The 19,862-nt window shown below is 42.0% G+C and overlaps 1 protein-coding gene across 1 annotated transcript in view; it reads left to right on the top strand.

Moving 5' to 3' along the window:
* DOCK10 (dedicator of cytokinesis 10) overlaps nt 1-19,862 on the top strand; it is a 370,777-nt gene that overhangs the window by 332,388 nt on the left and 18,527 nt on the right. The window contains exon 51 of the mRNA XM_030216095.1: nt 12,111-12,257. Coding sequence (XP_030071955.1) covers nt 12,111-12,257 — 147 coding nt within the window. The remainder of the gene's footprint in view (nt 1-12,110; nt 12,258-19,862) is intronic.

Raw genomic sequence — 19,862 nt, 5'->3', positions numbered from 1 at the left:
TATAACAATTTAGTAATCAGGTGCCTGGTGTTTGGTGCAAGTATGTGAAGTGAACGATGAAGGAGAGAAAACACAGCCAGAGCCTTGTTTAAGTGGGTTCTCTTGAGACAGCTCCATTGCGAAACATGGTCTGTGTCAGGACCCAGGAGGATTTAAAAACCTAAGGGGCATCAGTTTTGAACTACCACATAGCCCGGGCAGTAATTTCATTTTTTACTCGCATTCGCGCATGGCTATAACCGGGCAGTAATCACCATTTCTGCCTGGTTAATGCATGAGACCTTACCACTAAATCAATGGGTGGTGATAAGGTCTCGGGTCCAAAATCGGTACAGGCCCATTTTCATTTTGCCGCATGTCCATTTTTAGCCAAGAGAAAAAAAGGGCCTTTTTTGCAGGTGCGCTGAAAAATGGACCTGCGCGCGTCCAGTACGCACATCTACACCAGCGCAGGCCATTTTTCAGTGCCCCTTAGTAAAGGACCCCTAAGTGCTGCTATTTTATAAGAGTATTTAATCATGATTGGTGAAAGTTTGATGAAATACTATTGAAAAACTTTGAAAAATTGTGTGCAATGATTAAGAGTGTTGGGACTACAATTTAGACTGTTCTGGTCTGTGATTGTCCCTTGAAAATATATGAACACACATTTCACTGGTTAATATTAACTTCTTATAAGCCATTTTTTGCTTGTGGATTAGTTTTGGTGTGTGAGTCATATTAATTTTTCCCAGAGACGTATTAGACTATTCACCTCTCATTTTCTGTTGGCATGCAAGTAGCAGCAGTTGGGCACCCATTTTATAGACTATGGCACAGGGCAGATCCATGCATAAACCCAAATGAGTGCCAATTAACACCAGTTATTGATTGTGGACAACTTATTAATTAGTTTGCATGCAAATCTGGAATCCATGCCCAAATTTGTGTAACCTTTATAGAATCCAGGGGATAAGGTGCTGAAAATTTTGGTATGGCCATGGTATCAGCATTTTCTACCGTAATAACTGCTATTGAATATTGAACTGTTTACACTTAGGGGTCCTTTACTAAGGTTAGCAGAAAATGGGCTGCACAAGTGTAGACGTGTGTTTTGGGCACAGGCAGATCCATTTTGCAGTGCGCCTGTAAAAAAGGCCTTTTTTTTTTCATTTTTGCCGAAAATGGACATGTGGCAAAATTAAAATGAGCACACATCCATTTTGAGTCTGAGACCTTACCGCCAGCCATTGACTTAGCGGTAAGGTCTCACACAAATCGTCTACACATGTAGAATGACAATTACCACCTGGTTTCCGCCACATGCAGGAAAATAAAAATTATTTTCCGGCGTGCGTAGCGGCCGCACGTAAAAAACAAAATTACTACACGGGCCCTGCGGTAGCTGGGCAGGAACTCCAAATTGACGCATTTTGGGTGCATGTAGGCACCTATGCGGTTTAGTAAAAGAGTTTACTAAGCTGCACTAGAGACGCATTAGCATTTTTAGCACGTGCTAAGCATTAGCACCCACTAATCGTGTAGATGCCCATAATATTCCTATGAACGTCTACACAGTTAATGCACGCTAATTTTTAGCACATGCTAAAAATGCTAGCGCACCTTAGTAGACAGGGCCCTTACTGTTCTACTTGCATGTGGAACAAAAACATATGCATTTATTATTTTTAAATAGAGTATCATTCAATGTTTTCTGTAAAGCTTTGGTCTGTAAACAATAGAGTTGAATTATGGTGCTTCTTAATTGTACCATTAACACAGAAATGTGCTCTTTTTTTCATTTGATCTTATTCAAGGCCGTGGTAAGTCTTCTATTGCATGCAAACTGTTTCCCACTCATCCTCATGTGTGGCTGTACATAACCATAACTTGCTGCATTTTTCATTTCAGTATTAAATATTAAGTAACAAGACTTCCATTCTTCCACAATGTGTATCACTGCCATCCAAACTGATTTTTAATTTTTTCCTAACCTTGGAAGACTGAGTGTTTATCTTTTGTATAGCAGTGTGAAAGATCTTCCATTATACAGCTGAGGATAATGTAGGAGCTTTCATCCATACAAAGCCCTTTGAACCACTTACCAAGCGGCCATTTTGTGGGGGAGCACTTACCGCCACCCATTGGCAGTACAAAAATAGAAATGTTTTCTGTAGCACCGGAAATGGCATGCGCTGAGGGTGAGAACTACCGCCAGGCTCCTGCAGCAACCCGGTGGTAGTTCCGGATTGGCATGTGACAAGCCTGTTGCCGTGCGCCAACCCTCTAGTAAAAGGGCCCCTTTGGGCACAAGCACTTATGCCTGCCAAAAGCTACTGTAAATGCTGGCACCCAACTAATCTACAATAATGATCTCCCAGCAACTTCTATTTAAGCATAACTCAGATAGCAATATCAAGATCACTTCAACAAACTCTCGTAATCTCATGGATTTTCAAAGTAACAGTATCAGGATCATAGGGGTTCAGAGCAACAGCATTGCTATCCAAACATTTTAGGCAATGTTGTGCATAAATCTTCATTGATCCAGTATTTTAACATTTTTAAGACTTTTTTTTGAAAGCAGTATGAATGTATAAAACTTTGGGGGGCCCTTTTACTAAGCCGCATAAGCGTCTACGCGTGCCCAATATGTGCCAAAATAGAGTTACCGCCCAACTACTGCGTGGCTCTTGTGTTAATTTCTTTTTTGGCGTGTGTCTGAAAAATATTTTTTATTTTCGGGTGCACATAACAGACCCGCACCAAGTGGCATTTGACGTGCATAGGTCATTACTGCCCAGATTCTTTACCGCTAGGTCAATAACTGGTGGTAAGGTTTCAGACCCAAAATGTGCGTGTGGCAATTTTGATTTTGCCGCATGTCCATTTTCGGCAAAAAAGGCCTTTTTTACAGGCGCACTAAAAAATGGATTGGCATTCCCCCAAAACCCACGTCTACACTACCGCAAGCCATTTTTCAGCACGTCTTTTTAAAAGGACCCCTTTGTAACTAGTACCACTTAACTTACAGCAACAGTTTCCAACACAGTGAGAACCTCCACCGACATGGCCAGGTTTCGTTACTTCCTTAGGGAAGAGGTCTCTCTAAGTGAGAAAGCATGCAAGTTGTATTTAATTGGACCGCTTCTCTGAGGAAGTTACGAAACCTGGCCATGTCAGTGGAGGTTCATACTGTGTTGGAAACTGATGATCCTGATACTGTTACTATGAAAATCAATGAGAGTACGAGAGTTTTTTGAAGTGATATTGATACTGCTATCTGAGTTATGCTTAAATAGAAGTTGCTGGGAAATCATTATTGTAGCTTACATGCCCCTGCATACCTAGGGGTCCTTTTACTGAGGTGCACTGAAAAATGGCCTGTGGTAGTGTTTTGGCCGCATGCAGAATCATTTTTCAGCAAACCTGCAAAAAAATGCCTTTTGGGGGGCCGAAAATGGACGTGCAGCAAAATGAAAATTGGCGCGTGTACATTTTGGGTCTGAGACCTTACCGCCAGCCATTGACTTAGCAGTAAGGTCTCACTCGTTAACCGGGTGGTAATGGTCAATGCGAGTTCAAATGCTGATTACCGCCCGCGCGCCAGAAAATAAATTTCTGACATGCGTATTGGACGTGTGTCAAAAATGAAATTACCGCCCGGGTCACGTGGTAGCCGGACGGTAACTCAGAATTGATGTTCATTGGGTGGGTGTAGGCGCTTACACAGCTTAGTAAGAGGGCCCCTAATATTTTTGTCCTATTTTAATGGGCACCCAACTAATGGCAGTTGGGAGCGTAAATGAAATTCTTCTATAACATTGCGCCTAAACCCTGGGAATGTCCCAGCACACCCATGCCCCTCCTATGGCCACGCCCACTTTGTACATGCCCTTCACATGTTATAGAATAGGGCATAGGGCAGAGCAGCCCATAACTCCTAATGACTGCCAGTTAACTCCATTGATTGATTGTTAATGCCTGATTAACTAATTACTTTACATGAAGATCTGTGATTTGTGCCCAAATGTGTGCACTCAATTTTAGGCAGCCTCTACAGAATGCGGGGTATCATAAATGCAGTCGGGATATGCGCAGAGTATGAACAGGGTTTAGGTATGTTTTCCACTTAGGCACATACCTGCTGCATTTACATGACTGCAGCTACATCAGCTCTGTGGCAGTAAGGTGCATCAATACCAGGTAATGTGCATTATTGGAATTAATCCTGGGTGGTGTAAAGTGGGTGGAGGTGAATAGAGTTTTCACTTATTCAAAAAGTACAAAGACCAGGGCACACTCAATAAAATTGCATGGAAATACTTTTAAAACAGATAGGAGGAAATATTTTTTCATTCAAAGAATAGTTAAGATCTGGAACTCTTTGCCGGAGGATGTGGTAACGGTGTTTAGCTTATCTGGGTTTAAAAAAGGCTTGGACAAGTTTCTGGAGGAAAAGTCCATAGCCTGTTATTGAGATGGACATGGGGGAAGCCACTGCTTCCCCCAGGATTGGTAGCATGGAATGCTGCTACTAATTGGGTTTCTGCCAGGTACTTGTGACCTGGATTGGCCACTGTTGAAAGCAGGCTACCAGGCAAGATGGACCATTGGTTTGACCCAGTATGGCTGTTCTTATGTTCTTAAAATGAATTATTGGTAAATAAGCCCCATTGAAAATGATGCATGTTGAATCACATTAAAGTAGATTAGTAAATGTGGAACTCCATTATACATAAAAAATCGAGATTTTCAGGTTAGGATGTGCTGAATTCTGGTGATATTTTAGAAAAGGCTCTGCTGACACAAAGCTTTTTGTAAAATACCTGCAGGAGTGCATATGTATTTCCTGGCTGTGCAGCGGGAGCTGCCATTTTACAAATATACACGTTGAAAAATATCAATGCCTTATGTATTTCTTGATCTATCCAGTGCCACACAAATGAGGAGAAAGGCCTTTTTGGCTGTTAAACCTCAAGGGGTGTGTTTACTAAGGCACGTTAGTGTTTTTAACGTGCCTTTAAAGTTAAGGTGCGTTAAACGCTAACACACCTATACATTCATATGGGCACATTAGTATTTAACAAACGTCAACCATTAACCCGTGTTAAAAATGCTAACGTGCCTATAGTGCACCTCAGTAAACATACCCCCAAGTTTTGGCCTTTGCAACCATTTATTTCGTACAATTTCCTTGTACATGTGTTGCAAAATTGGGGGCTAAGGTTTATTCCTTTGTTGACCCAGGACATTTAAGTAATTTTGTGGAGGCTAGGAAACTGCCAGTTCCGATTGTAGCATTCTTTCCCATAGTGAATGTGGTGGACACAGAATAGTTAGTCTTTATATATACTTAAATGTAACTGTAACCTCTGGAAGATATTTCTTGTTTTTGTTTATTTTCTCAATATATTGGAATAGCTACCTCTCCTTTCCATTTTCCTTTGCCCCTCTCTCCATTTTCTTTCTTTTTGTTGAGGTTATTATATATGCTGTCTAGGTCCATATTTGAATTTCTTGTTTACTTTTGAATTGATGTTATTTTCCTGGAATAGGTTGCATTTTCTGATGTCAAGTGTTCTACTTGAGATGTAATATAAATTTGATATAAATAAAAATAAAAATCAATGGTATAAACCCAACAGTTTCCATTGGGAGGCGTCACTACTTCATGAAGAAGGGGCACCACTTCCACATGTAGCAGCCCCATTTTTCAATCCTAAGGGCCCTGTTTACTATGCCTCTTCAATGGTCAATTTCCAGCATGTGAAGGTCTACACCTGAGATTGCAAGTAGGCCTGGTTAGGGCATGAAGAAGGAATAGTTTGAGTGGACCTAAAATATTGGCATATGTTCCCCATTTTACAATGAGAATATATGTAGATATCAAAAATTCTAGGCATCTATTTATACCTGCCCCAAGACATACATAATCTTGTACCCCTAGCAGTTGTACTACAAAACTACCACTAAGGGTGACAGCTGCCATTTTGAAACTGGGATCCCAATGGAGCAGGAGTGTCTGGCATTCACTCCTGATCCCCATTACGCATCAGGTACCCCATGATAAGAGCAAGAGGTGAAACTAGGTGGTGGAAGTATGTTTGTCTTGTGGGTGTCTTGGTGAGCTTTGTGTTTGGAGGGCCCAATCCGGGAGTTCTTGCTGTTTGGGAGGAGGGCGTGATAGGAGGGGTTGGTAATGCCTGGGGGATTCAGGGGTAAGGGGACATTTGCTGCTGGCACAGGAAGGGATTCTCAGGTTAGGGGAATGGATGCTGTTGAAAGGAACGGCATTTGAAAGCTGCACCGATGCATATTTGGGGGAAAGCTGCATGCTTTTTCCCCATGTGGAGATTTTTAAAATCACTGCCACCATTGAATGTGGTGAAACATCCACATGCATGCTGGGCTTGATTCTATATATGGAGCCCGTATTTCGCACCCAAATTTGGGCGCACAATCAAGATGCTCATGAAAATTAATTTATAACGAGCTCAATGACATAAATAATTGGGTGCTATCAACCAATTATTGATGTTAATTGGAACTCAGTATCCACGCGCATCTGACTGTGCACTATTCTATAAGACAGTGTGCCTAACTCCCATAGCGTATATCTTGAAAGGGGGCATAGCCATGGGAGCAGAATGCGGTGTCGGGCATTCTGAAAACTTGCGTGCGTAGTTATAGAATACTGGGTCAGTGTGCCTAACTTGGGTGCCAACTGCCAACATTTACACCAGGTTTCAACAGGTTAAGTCTGGCGCCCAAATTTAGGTGCAAGATCCACACTTAAGCAATATTTTATACAGAGCACTTGCCCTTTACAGAATAGTACTTAGTGCCAATTTTTTTCCAGTGCCTAATTTTGAGCGCCATTTATAGAATCCTGCCCCCTACGTGTATTTTATAAGAGGCTCTGTATTTAGCAATACAGTGGAAAATTTCCACATTCTCACCAGGACGTCTTCATTCCCCTCTTCATGATGAAACTGAAGACTTGGCTTTTTTTATTTGTTATTGACAAGAGCATAAACTGATATTTTGTCATACTGCAGGAACTTGTAATTTTGAAGCAGATTTTAGAAAAGACGTCCAACTCAGAAGAAGGATGTCTAGGTCAGTAAATCATATATGGACATCCATTTCTCATGTATTTTAGAAAAGGATCTGCTGACATACAGCCTGCTCTAAAATACGTGAGAAATGGACATCCAACTGCTGGCTACATCCACATTTTACATACTGAAAAGTCCATCTATGAATGGGGCAAAAGAAGGGACGTAGATATCTTTATGGCAGCTTAGGAAGGTTCACATTATAAAGTGGCCACACAAACATCTGTGTGGAAGAGAAGCCTAATGGTTAGAGCAGCTGGCTGGGAATCAGGGCAGTAGACCTAGAGGGGACTAGTTCTGATCCCACTACAATCGTTTGTAATTTTCTTTTCCTTTCTTATCTTTTTTGGGGGGAGGGGGCAATTGTGAGCCCTTCAAGGATGGAAAAAAAATACCTACTGTGACTTCCCCTACTCCGTCCAGTGGAGAACTGCTGAAGCAGAGCATCTTTCTGTAATCTGGATGTGCCAAGTACCAGTTCTAAATAATAGCATCCATCTTTTTTGGATAAGGTCATCCCTTTCCCTTCTGAAATCAAAATTGGATGTCCATATTTTGGCCCCTCCCTAGGGGTACATGAGGTTTTGGAGTAGCCATTTCAGCACTGCCAAAATGGCAAAGAACTTAAGGCCACAAGAATTTAGGGCAGCTGGAATTTTGGATTCAGTGCAGGCAAAAGTTCTCTACTGCTCCTCCCCTCAGCCCCTCCCCAGCACTGACCTCCTGTATTTGTCAGGAGCAAGGATGTGCCTGCTCACTGCAGCTGGGGGTCCTTGGGCAGAAGGGAGATGTGGGCTGCCCCAGGTGGTGCCTGTAAGGAAGAATAGCTCTTCAGGGAAGCTGTTCTGTCCTGAACCAAATCCAGGTACTGCCCTGCAAATTGTTTAATCAAATGCACTCAGAAAATCAGAGATAAATTCAAATCTGCTTCCTGTTAAACAGAGGTACAGTTGCTCAAGATTTTTGCAAATATTTGCAAATCCATAGTATTCAAAGAATATACAGGCTCAAGAAAAAAACTGATAGAAAACTGTCACAGTGCATTATGTATAGCCATCTGCTGAAGTTGGCTGATCTGCTATACTTTATAGTTCATATTGTCTACACAGAAGAGAAAATGCAGAAGTCCTGGACAGTGCAACTATGGTATTTCATCACTTCCGCCCAACATGATTAGTCACAACAGCAACAGAACTTTGACAAATGGCAAGATAGGTTTGTAAAAAAAGTTAAAGAGAAGAGCTTAATAAAGATATTATATAATGAACTGGATAAATATGAACCAACCTCTTTTTCCTCAATCTATGGTATAATGAGCTGGATAGATATAAATTGAACTATTTTCTCTTCCTGCCTTTTCTGTGCTCTATAGTGTATAAAATAAGGCTGTAAAATGCATTATGAAGCTACCACAAAATGCTGTGTCTATCGTATTGATGCCAAAAAATAGAGGGCTCGATATTCAGCTGGCGGCGGGCAGCACTTTTTCTGTCTGCCACTGGTGTTAAACTCAGATATTCAATGCCAAGCCATTTCCAGTGAAAGGGATTGAATATCCAGGGTTTTTTAATCGCTAAAACGTTAACTGGTTATGCTGATATTCAGCGCTACCCGGTTAACTTTTTAGCAGTTAAAGATAGGACAGCTATTTATGCGGTCCTATTTGACTGCTAATCCTATCTGGTTAGGTACTGAATATTGGTGTCTAACCGGATAAGTGATGCAATATAACTGGTTATGCGTTAGGCGCTAACCAGCAATATTAAGTGGAGATAACCAGATGTCTCCTGATGAATATTAGCGGTTAGACACCTATATGCTATGTAACAGGTCAACAGCCGTGTCTGACTTGTTAAATAACATTGAATATGGAGAAGAAATAATTAACAGTTGTATGTGAAACTCACCACATGGTGGAGCTAGTTCCATGTGTAAACAGATAGTTGCTTTATGTTTGCAACTCAAATTCATATACCGTATTGCATTTCCTGTAGCTGCGTAGCCAAGTTGTCTGGGTGAAACAAATCTATTTTCCTGTCCATTAAAGGTGTATTAAACCTTTTCTTAGTAATAATGAACAACCAGTCAGCTCTGTTTTCAAAATTTGCCAATGAATGGTTGTTGGAGGAAGGGGGGAAAGAGGGGAAATGGGGCTTGATGTGCTGCCTTTCTGTGCTATTTTGCAACTACATTCAAGGTGATTTACATATATACAGGTACTTATTTTGTGCCTGGGTCAATGGAGGGTTAAGTGACTTGCCCATGGTCACAAGGAGCTGCAGTGGGAATTGAGCCCAGTTCCCCAGGATCAAGGTCTGCTGCACTGACCACTGGGCTACTTCTCCATCCTCCATTGGCATTAACAATGTGCAATTTTCATCATTATAAAGCACCCCTTTAAATGAAAATCCCAGAAGAAAAAGAAATCATAAGAAAAAAAATCTATATAGCTTGGCATTTGTCTACAGAAAGATAAGGCAACATTTTTGTTAATAGATAAAGGTTCAGTGAGTGAATACATTTCAAAATTGTCCTGTTCTGATCAGTATATCCAGTGTGCACTTACAAGCCACCAAGCACTAGTTACTACAGTTAGCTGCAGTCGCTGATTTTGATATGTGTTTTTCTATAAAAACATAAGAAAAGCCATGCTGGGACAGACCAAAGTTCATTGAGCCCAGCATCCCATCTCCAACAGTGGCTAGTCTAGGACAGAAGTACCTGGCAGAAGCATAGCCAGGTTTTGATGTCAGGGGGAGCAGGCCTTTTGTAAAATAGGAGGTAGTGTGAAGTTGAAGGGCTGATTCACATAGGTGCCATTTTATTCAAAATCCATGTGGGGGAGTGCTTTAAGATGTATGACGTGCAAAGGGTGAGGACCAGTCCCTGACGCAGCTTTTGCGAAACGTGCCTCATGTTGGTTGATGGTCTCTCAAATTATTAAGATAAGTGAAAAGTTTTAAAGTAACTACAAAAAATTATAAGTAATTCTTTAAAATATACATTAAAAATGAAGTCTAATTAAACAAAGGTCTGTTCAGACCAGTGTTGAGGCAAGGCGAGCCAAGAGCGATACTTCCCTTGTGAAACAAGTCGCCACTAAAGTCTGTGACTTGTCCTATATGGTGTGAATGTGCAAGACGCTGGGTTATATGATACTGTCTCAAACTCTATGCATTCAGAATCTTTCTTTTTGGATCGGTGGCTTCCTCCAGCTCTAGTAAGCTTCCGGCTCAAATAGAGTGAGCCCATACTGTAGCTATGAAGACATGAGCCTTATTCAGAACTGGTGGCTACAGTAAGATAAGCATATGATCAAATCTGTTCAATGAGCCCCAGACTCACTTTTTATGATTATCATTATTGTGAAGATGATGATTATGATAATTATTGTTATTTCCCTGAGGAATTTTGCTGTTTCCCACACACTATCCCCAGCTGTGCTTAAAGTCGTCCATAGGTTCGCACAACCTCTGCCTCAATGTTTTCATTTTTAACCCTCTCCTTTCTCTTTTCTAACCTAATCAGTGACATTTCTTGTCCAGGGACCACATACTATGGCTCCCTCTAGAACATGGGTGGGCAACCACAGTCCTCGAGGGCCACAACTCAGTCAGGTTTTCAAGATTTCCACAATGAATATGCATACAGTGGAAGCAGTACTTGCAAATCAATCTCATGCATATTCATTGTGGAAATTTTGAAAACCCAACTGGATTATGGCCCTCATGAACCAAGACTGCCCACCCCTGCTTTAGAATCTAGAACACGTGCTACATGAGACCCGACTGTTGAGTGTTATGATAGCTGAGAAACCCTTTCCAGGGCCCCACAAGGCTGGCTGTGAATCATCTTTTACTCCAGCCTTCCTGAGGAGCAAGAGTTTGACTCAAGAAAAGGTCACCCAAATGCCAGATCACTGTACTGTCACTGAGCCATTGGGAAGACTTTCACAAACTGATGCTGTTGTTCATAGGGTCAGCATAAATACCTAGATTCTATATATCGTGCCTAGTGTTTCATGCCAAAATCCAAGTATATTCTATAACAATGCACGTGACTAAATTGGCTTAACAAATTAATCAGCATTGATAACAGCACTTGAGCACTAATGAGCACTAATTGGCAATAATTAGAATTTACATGCACAACTCGCTAAGCTTTCTGTAACACAGACCGCCTAAATTCTAATGTGCGCAGCCAAATTGGATGTTGTTATGGGTGGGGAAATGGGCGTTCCATGGGCATTCCAAAATTTACTTGCACTGTTATAGAATATGCCCCTCTGCACCTAAATCTATGTGCCAGCATTTACACCATGTTATCCTTGATGTAAATGGATGTGTATAGTTCTAGGCGCTGGGATATCAACTTAGCATATTCTATATACTGTGCCTAAATCTAGGCACCACTTATAGAATACACTTAGGTGGAAATTTGTTCCGCATGGAGTTTTCAGGCGCCATATATAGAATCTGGCCCAAAGAGTCCTAGTTTGGCCCTTACTATTAATTTGCAAAAATGGATTACACTTGTAATAGTCCTTATATAAAACATTTTTTAAAATAATAATATAGGAAAATACTGTACTGTTGATGAAGTTATATTGGGGTGTGTATGTGTGTGTTTTGTGTGATTGTGTGCATATCTGCAGTTACCATGTCTTCATTTACTGACTTTCCTCGTTTCTAGGTCAAAGCCTTTAATATTCGTGGTAATGGGTACATTCTCTGTAGGATAACTTTCCTCTGAAAACTCTTGCCCTCTCCCCTCACTCTCAATAAGTCCCATTTCCTGAAGCATGCAGAACTGAAGAATTACACTTTTCAAACTTTTGTAGAAAATAACAAGTTTATACTGTAGCTGCCCAGGGTATGCAAAACAGAACAAAAATATTATTTGTTTCCAAACCTGCAATAGTTCTTTTGAAAAGCACATTTTTTATTTGTTTGCTTCCTAGTGGTGGCCATTTTCTCATTGTCATCAATGTGATTCTGTTCCATTTGGCAGGGCTTCTTTGAAGAAGAGGAAGGTAAGGAGTACATCTACAAGGAGCCCAAGTTAACTGGGCTGTCTGAGATCTCCCAGAGGCTCCTAAAGCTTTATGCAGACAAATTTGGTGCAGACAATGTGAAGATAATTCAAGATTCTAACAAGGTAAATAAAATCAGGAAGGCAGTTTATCATGAAGAACCCCTTGTCTAGTAGGAGTGAAGTATCCAGAAGTTTTAATACTTTTGTGTATGCCAATAATAATACCATTCACATCCCATGTATAGGCAATATAGTTGAAATCTTGCCTACTATCAAATCCTGTTTGGATCTGATGGCATCTTGGGCTGCTGATTTCAAATTAAAACTAAACAAAGACAAAACCAAGTTCCTAATCCTGACTAATCCCTATCACCCTCTGGCTATTAGGAACTTCACTATAGATGATAAGACTTACCCATTAGTTACAACTATGAAAATCTATTGACCATTATTTGTCATTTGAACCTCAGGTGTTTAAGGTGGCTTCCAGTGTCTTTAATACATTGTGGAGGCTGAAGCGATTGAGACCTTTCTTTCCAAATTAATCTTCCGTTCTTTGGTCAAAACATTAATACTCTCTAAGTTTGACTATTGTAATGCTGTTTACTCAGGTTTAAAGCAGTGGCGTAGCCACAGGTGGGCCTGGGTGGGCCAGGGCCCACCCACTTAGGGTTCAGGCCCACCCAACAGTAGCACACGTTTAGTGGTAGATGGTGGGGATCCCCAGCTCCACCAGCTGAAGACCTCCCCCTGATGGTAATGAAAACGCTACTCTCCTTCACCTGCGCATGCTCAGTCTTCAGCGCATCCCTGCTGCAGACTGTCAAGGTGGAAAGAAACATTTTCTCGCCAGCTGAGATATTTGTTTTGGTGGTGGGGGGGGGGGGTGAACACTTGGTGCCCACCCACTTCTTGCCTAGGCCCACCCAAAATCTGTTATCTGGCTACGCCCCTGGTTTAAAGTAATCTTTAGTCAAGGAACTTCAGTGCAGAACACCATTGCCCATCTTGTTTGTAGAGTTCCTTGTTATACCAAGGCAACTCCTCTCCTGGCTAAATTACATTGGCTTCCAATAAATTCGTGGATTGTCATCTATGTGGGGGTGAATTGTATGGTTTAATTATTGCTCCCTATGGACGTGGAAGTACTTGGAAGTGCAACCCTGCGCCTATTTTACAAAAGGGCTTTATGTTTGGCAGAATCTCTTGTACAGCAGCATGGGAATTCTGCACATCCTGACTGAAAACTCTGAATTCCCCTCTCTACTTTCTCTCTAAAATCTGCCTTTACAAGTATGAATACTGAGGTATATGTTTAGCAGCCACTATGAGGGTAATTCTATAAAATAGGAGCTAATATTTACATACTACTATTGCTTATCATTTCTATAGCGCTACTAGACATACGCAGCATTGTACATGTGCATTATGGGCTCAATTTTGCAAATAGTGCGCATATTTGGGCACCAAACAAATGCACGCTAAGTACTATTCTATAAACGGTGCTCAAAGTTGGATCCATGCTCAATTTTGGGTATGAGAATTTACACCAACTGAACCCTACTGTAAACCCCTGCACCTAAAATAGGTGAGGATCCCCTGAATTCTATAGCACTGTGCGCAAATCCTAGAAATACCCCTGACTCACCCTCCCCCTTTTCAGATCCACCCAGGAAAAACTTACGTGCACATCTTTATAGAATAGCAACTGCAAAGATGCATGTGTAAATTCAATTATTGCCAATTGGCGCCAATAATCGATTGTTAGCACCCAATTATTAGTGCTAATTAGCTCATTAAGCAATTAAATTGCACTCACAATGTATTTATTTCAAATTTCTGTTCTTCACAATCCTGCATTCTTGGTGGATTACAAAGTTACATACACAGTAATAAAATACATCACAGACTTCAGATCAAAAACAACATAAATCATAAATAACAAAAATTGCTTCCATAGCCATGTGCTATGCACGTACAATTTTGAGTGCTATCCCCAAGATTCTATATAGCACGCCTAGAGATCCATGCCAAAATCTAGACATATTCTATAACCATGCATATAGCTTAATTGGCTTAACAAGCTAATCAGCGTTGATAAGAGCACTTAGGAAATAATATGCACTAATTGGTAATAATTAGAATTTACGCACACAACTTGCTAAGCGTATTCTGTAATGAACTGCACCTAAATTCTAATGCATGCAGTTCAAAAAGGGCATGACTATGGGCATGGAAATGGGCATTTCGTGGGTGTTCCAAAATTTATACTCATAGAATATGGCCCAGGGTGCATAAATCTACGTGCAGAGATTTATGCCACGTTTTTGTTGGTGTAAATGGAAACGTGTAGTTTTAGGCACTGGGATATCAGCTAAGAGTATTCTATATACTGCGCCTAACTCTAAGCGCTGCTTATAGAGTACACTTAGGCAGAAATGTTTACTGTGTGGATTTTTTAGGTGCCTTATATAGAATCTAGCCCTATATATAGAATTAGGGGGTATCTGCATAAATGTTTATAATAATGGCATATATGTGTGTATGTGCCAATATTACACGTAAGTACTATTTTGTAAATATGCATGTATCTTGCATAGTGTGTATTTGCAAGTGGGTGTACTCAAACAGAGCCAAGACAGGGCTCGCATTTACATAACTTATTACATGCATGTCTTCAGTATTTAGGCACAAGCATTTACACCAGCTCTTGATTACTACTACTACTACTACTATTTATCATTTCTATAGCGCTACAAGGCATACGCAGCGCTGCACAAACATAGAAGAACGACAGTCCCTGCTCAAAGAGCTTACAATCTAATAGACAAAAAATAAAGTAAGCAAATCAAATCAATTAATGTGTACAGTAAGGAGGAGAGGAGGGTAGGTGGAGGTGAGTGGTTACAAGTGGTTACGAGTCAAAAGCAATGTTAAAGAGGTGGGCTTTCAGTCTAGATTTAAAGGGTGGCCAAGGATGGGGCAAGACATAGGGGCTCAGGAAGTTTATTCCAGGCGTAGGGTGCAGCGAGACAGAAGGCGCGGAGTCTGGAGTTGGCAGTAATGGAGAAGGGAACAGATAAGAAGGATTTATCCATGGAGCGGAGTGCACGGGAAGGATGAGTGTGGAGAGATACTGGGGAGCAGCAGAGTGAGTACATTTATAGGTTAGTAGAAGAAGTTTGAACAGGATGCGAAAACGGATACGGAGCCAGTGAAGCGACTTGAGGAAAGGGATAGTATGAGTAAAGCGACCCTGGCGGAAGACGAGACGGGCAGCAGAGTTTTGAACCGATTGGAGAGGGGAGAGGTGACTAAGTGGGAGGCCAGCAAGAAGCAGATTGCAGTAGTCTAAACGAGAGGTGACAAGGGTGTGGGATGAGGGTTTTGGTAGAGTGCTCGGAAAGAAAGGGGCAGATTTTACGGATGTTGTAAAGAAAAAAATGACAGGTCTTGGCGATCTGCTGGATATGAGCAGAGAAGGAGAGAGAAGAGTCAAAGATGACCCCAAGGTTTTCGAGCTGAGGAGAACAGGGAGAATGAGAGAGCCATCAACAGAAATAGAAAACGGGGGGAGTGGGGAGGTGGGTTTGGGGGGGAAAAATGAGAAGTTCGGTTTTGGTCATGTTTAATTTCAGGTGGCGTTGAGACATCCAGATAGCAATGTCAGACAAGCACGCTGAAACTTTGGTTTGGATGCAAGGTGAGATATCAGGGGTAGAAAGGTAGATTTGGGAGTCATCTGCATAGAGATGGTAGGAGAAGCCATGGGATGAGATTAATGAACCAAGGGAAGAAGTGTAGATAGAAAAGAGGAGGGGACCAAGAACAGAACCATGAGGTACGCCGACAGGCAGAGGGATAGAAGTAGAAGAGGATCCACCAGAGTGAACACTGAAGGTGCGGAGGGAGAGGTAGGAAGAGAACCAGGAAAGGACAGAGCCCTGGAATCCAAGTGAGGACAGGATATCGAGGAGTATGCTGTGATCGACAGTGTCAAAAGCAGTGGAAAGATCAAGAAGAATGAGGATGGAATAGAGACCTCTGGATTTAGCCAGTAATAGGTCATTGGAGACTTTAGTAAGCGTAGTTTCGGTTGAGTGGAGAGGGCGAAAACCAGATTGTAGTGGGTCAAGAATAGCATGTGAGGAAAGAAAATCAAGGCAGCGGTGGTGAACAGCACGCTCAAGTAATTTGGAGAGAAAAGGGAGGAGGGAGATGGGTCTGTAATTAGAGGGACAAGTAGGGTCGAGTGAAGGCTTCTTAAGGAAAGGTGTGACCACAGCATGTTTAGAGGCAGTAGGGACAGTTGCAGTGGAAAGTGAGAGGTTGAGAATGTGACAGATAAAAGGAATAAGAGCAGGTGAGATGGCATTAAGAAGGTGGGTGGGAATGGGATCAGAGGAACAGGTGGTACATTTTGAGGAAGAAAGGAGAAGTGTAGTTTCCTCTATAGTAACTTCAGGAAAGGAGGAAAAGGAATGAGGGGAAGGAGAGAGAGGGGAACAGACTACTACTACTACTACTACTATTTAGCATTTCTATAGCGCTACAAGGCATATGCAGCGCTGCACAAACATAGAAGAAAGACAGTCCCTGCTCAAAGAGCTTACAATCTAATAGACAAAAAATAAATAAAGTAAGCAAATCAAATCAAATCAATTAATGTGAACGGGAAGGAAGAGAGGAGGGTAGGTGGAGGCGAGTGGTTACAAGTGGTTACGAGTCAAAAGCAATGTTAAAGAGGTGGGCTTTCAGTCTAGATTTAAAGGTGGCCAAGGATGGGGCAAGACGTAGGGGCTCAGGAAGTTTATTCCAGGCGTAGGGTGCAGCGAGACAGAAGGCGCAAAGTCTGGAGTTGGCAGTAGTGGAGAAGGGAACAGATAAGAAGGATTTATCCATGGAGCGGAGTGCACGGGAAGGGGTGTAGGGAAGGACGAGTGTAGATACTGGGGAGACTACTGGAGAGAGAGGTGGCGAGGTAGAGAATTCAAGGTTTATCTTTTGAACCTTGTCATGAAAGAATTCAGCAAGGGTCTGAGGAGATAATGAAGGGGGAGTTGGGGGAGGGGGCACCTTGAGGAGAGAGTTCAATGTGGTGAAGAGAAGTCGAGGGTTAGAGCCAAGAGAGTTGGTCAGTTGGATGTAATAATCCTGTTTGACGCGTAAAAGAGCAGATTGGAAGGAGGTCAGCATGAACTTAAAGTGTAAGAAATCAGCAAGGGCCCGAGATTTCCGCCAGAGGCGTTCGGCGGAGCGGGTACAGGAACGTAGGTAGCGGATATTAGAAGTCAGCCAAGGTTGGGGTTTTGTACGCCTTATAGGGCGGGTCATCAAAGGTGCAAGAGTGTCTAAGGCAGAGGATAGAGTATTGTTGTAAGAAGAAACAGCCTCGTTGACAGACGTGGATGGTGCCACAGTAGAGAGGAGGTTTGAAACATGGGAGGATAGAGATGAAGGGTCATATCGTGAAGATTCCTAGATAAATTAGATAAGATAGGACGGGACTGGGAGGGAGGAGATTTAAGTGTGAAAGTTATAAGATGGTGATCAGAGAGGGGAAGATCAGAGGCAAGGAAACTAGAGGGTGAACAGTTGGAGGAGAAGATGAGATCAAGACAGTAACCATTTTGATGAGTGGGGGAGGTGGAGCATAGTTGGAGATTAAAGGAGGATGTTAACGCGAGTAACTTGGAAATATAAGAGTTGGAAGGATGTATATACCCGATTAGGCTAATATTCTGTAAAGGAAAGTAGGCATCCACTTTCCTTTAAGCTCCTACTGGACACTCTGGGCTAGGTTCTATATGTGGTGCCAAAAGAATAAGCCGTGCTTAAAGTTAAGCACAGTTTATAGAATAGCACTTATGCCTGGGAATCACTTCTAACTTTAGGCACAGCCATTTTCACCAATCAAAACTTGGTGCAAATACCCATGTGTAAATTTGGGTGTGGATGCCCTTATTCTCTAACTACACACATGACCCTACCATTTCCGCACCCCCTTTTTTGACTCGCATAAAATTTAGGTGCGTACATTTCAGTTAAATCTAAGTAATGCCAATAATTGCTTGTTAAATTGTGTGTGCAAATTTGGCATGCACCCAAATTTGCGTACTCGGTTTTTGCCAACTTTTTCAGAATTAGGGGGTCTGTGAGCACCTAATTGTAAGTGCTGTATTACAAAACTGCTCTTCACCTGTATAACTAAGCAATTTAATATAACATAGCCTTTGAGCTGCTTAGCTATGCAACAGTGACTTACAGCTGGCTGTGCATATAGTTGGGCGGAATCAGGAATATTTTCATTAACGAAAATAAGATTCAGAACAAACATTTTTGACCATTAGTGTACAAGAGCCAGAAGCAAAAATAATATTTTTTCCAAAATGAAAACTAAATAGGAATAGAAAATGTACTGTCCCAAATAGAATAAGAACTATAAAAAAATAATTTTTCTTAATGAAAATGGCTTAAGAGGAATGAAATTTTACACACACAGAGATATAGATAGACAGTGGCATAGGAAGGGGGGGGGGTGGTGGGGCAGTCTGCCCCAGGTGCACGCCGCTGAGGGGGGGGTGTCATCTCCATTGGTTCCTTGCTCCCTCTGCCCCGGAACAGGTTACTTCCTGTTCTGGGGCAGAGAGAGCAAGGAACCAATGGAGCTGACGCAGCTCCCAGCGACGTGGACTCGGGGGTGGATCGGCCCTCCCGCTCGCCCCTCGCTTCTAAACTAAGTAAGATCACGCTCTGGGGGAGGGTGCATGCCGGAGGGGGGGTGCGCACCGAGGTGGGTCGTCGTGCTGCACCCGGGGGGGTGCGCAGCGGCGAACCGCCCCGGGTGTCAGCTGCCCTTGCTACGGCACTGTAGATAGATAGATAGATAGATAGATAGAGAATTTCTGTTTTTTTAAAGCCAGCTAGCGCGTGCCTGATTAAGTCAATATTCAGACTTAACCAGCAATAGGCTAGCTTATAAAAATAGGACAGCTATTTATGCAGTCCTATTTGTGCGCTGAACATGGACGGTGAGCTCTTAATATTGAGAACTAACTGGACTCCACCCCTGGAATGCCCCCAACATAGCCAGCTTCCACTTCAGTGCTAACCGGTCGTTTTCAGCACCACTAGCCAGTTAAGGGCCACTGAAAATGACAGGATAGATGCATACAAGCAAGCTAACCGGTCGGCAGCCATTCCCGGCCAGTCAACTTGCTTTGAATATTGGACGGTATATGTTTTATAACTGAATAAGAAGTAGAACTAACATTTTATGCTGAACTAAAATGTCACTGGATAGAATGCCCACACTCTGCACTCATTGAGGCCCTTTTATTAAAGCATGCTAACAGATTTAGTGCGTGCTAATCATTAGCGTGTGCTAAATGAGAAGACGCCCATTATATTCCTATTGGTGTCTTATCATTTAGCGTGCGCTAAATCTATTAGCATGCCTTAGTAAAAAAAGACCCCCTAGTGCCTTGGCACTATCTGAATAGCATTGGGGTGGCAAGTACGAATTTTCAGTGGCACTATACATAGATTTCCATTGAAAAATAATACTGGTATAATATAAGGTCCATCCAAAGAATTCTCAGAACACACTCCCATCAAATCTCTGCATGCCACAGGTATACGCGCACAAGAACAGCTTTTCTAAAATCACTAATTATCTATGAATGGCCAATTACATTTGTAATTCAGCATCTTACATATGTAAATGAT

This window comes from Microcaecilia unicolor, chromosome 10, assembly GCF_901765095.1.
Source record: "Microcaecilia unicolor chromosome 10, aMicUni1.1, whole genome shotgun sequence".
In the NCBI taxonomy this organism is placed as follows: Eukaryota; Metazoa; Chordata; class Amphibia; order Gymnophiona; family Siphonopidae; genus Microcaecilia; species Microcaecilia unicolor.
Note: the sequence above shows the minus strand (reverse complement) of the source record. Positions and strands in the feature narration are given on the sequence as shown.